A 483-nucleotide genomic window follows, 5' to 3' on the forward strand; every position below is an offset into this window, starting at 1 on the left:
GGGCTCGGGGCGCGGCGGAGCCAGGGGTGCCCCCCTGCGGTGTCGGGGAAGGGGGCGGCCGACGCGGCCCTACCTGGCGAGGCGGAGGGCGAGGGCGGTCTCCAGAAGTCCTCCAGCTCCGAGGCCCGGTCGCACACGCTGCCCTCGCAGCTGGGCGCCGACTCGGACGTGCCGTCGGCGGCCTCGGTGAGGTGCGAGTCCGGAGAGAAGCGGCCCTGGGGGTGCTCCGGCTCCGGGAGGCCCGCCTCGCCCGCGATCTGGCCGTCTGTGCGGGCGACAGACCACGGTGCCACTTACAGGGACCCGCCAGTTCCACCGGCCCCGGCCCGGCCGTCCAGCGCCCTCGGGCTGCTGTAGCCAAGCCGCCCCCGGCCCCGACGGGGCAGCCCTCCCCGGCCCGGCCCTCGCCCTGCCGCTGCCCCTGCCCCTACCTGCGCAGATGTGCGCCAGGACGCTGTGCAGCCGCAGGCCGTAGTCCTCGTC

At 77.4% G+C, this 483-nt stretch overlaps 1 protein-coding gene across 1 annotated transcript in view; it reads right to left on the reverse strand.

Moving 5' to 3' along the window:
• The window catches only part of GFI1 (growth factor independent 1 transcriptional repressor), a 9,148-nt gene that overhangs the window by 8,440 nt on the left and 225 nt on the right, over positions 1-483 (reverse strand). The window contains exons 1-2 of the mRNA XM_019501609.1: positions 432-483; positions 74-265 (exon numbers count right to left, since the gene is read on the reverse strand). The exon at positions 432-483 is cut by the window's right edge and continues 225 nt beyond it. Coding sequence (XP_019357154.1) covers positions 74-265; positions 432-483 — 244 coding nt within the window. The remainder of the gene's footprint in view (positions 1-73; positions 266-431) is intronic.

This window comes from Gavialis gangeticus, unplaced genomic scaffold, assembly GCF_001723915.1.
Source record: "Gavialis gangeticus isolate Ggan-Ray unplaced genomic scaffold, GavGan_comp1, whole genome shotgun sequence".
NCBI classification, from domain to species: domain Eukaryota; kingdom Metazoa; phylum Chordata; order Crocodylia; family Gavialidae; genus Gavialis; species Gavialis gangeticus.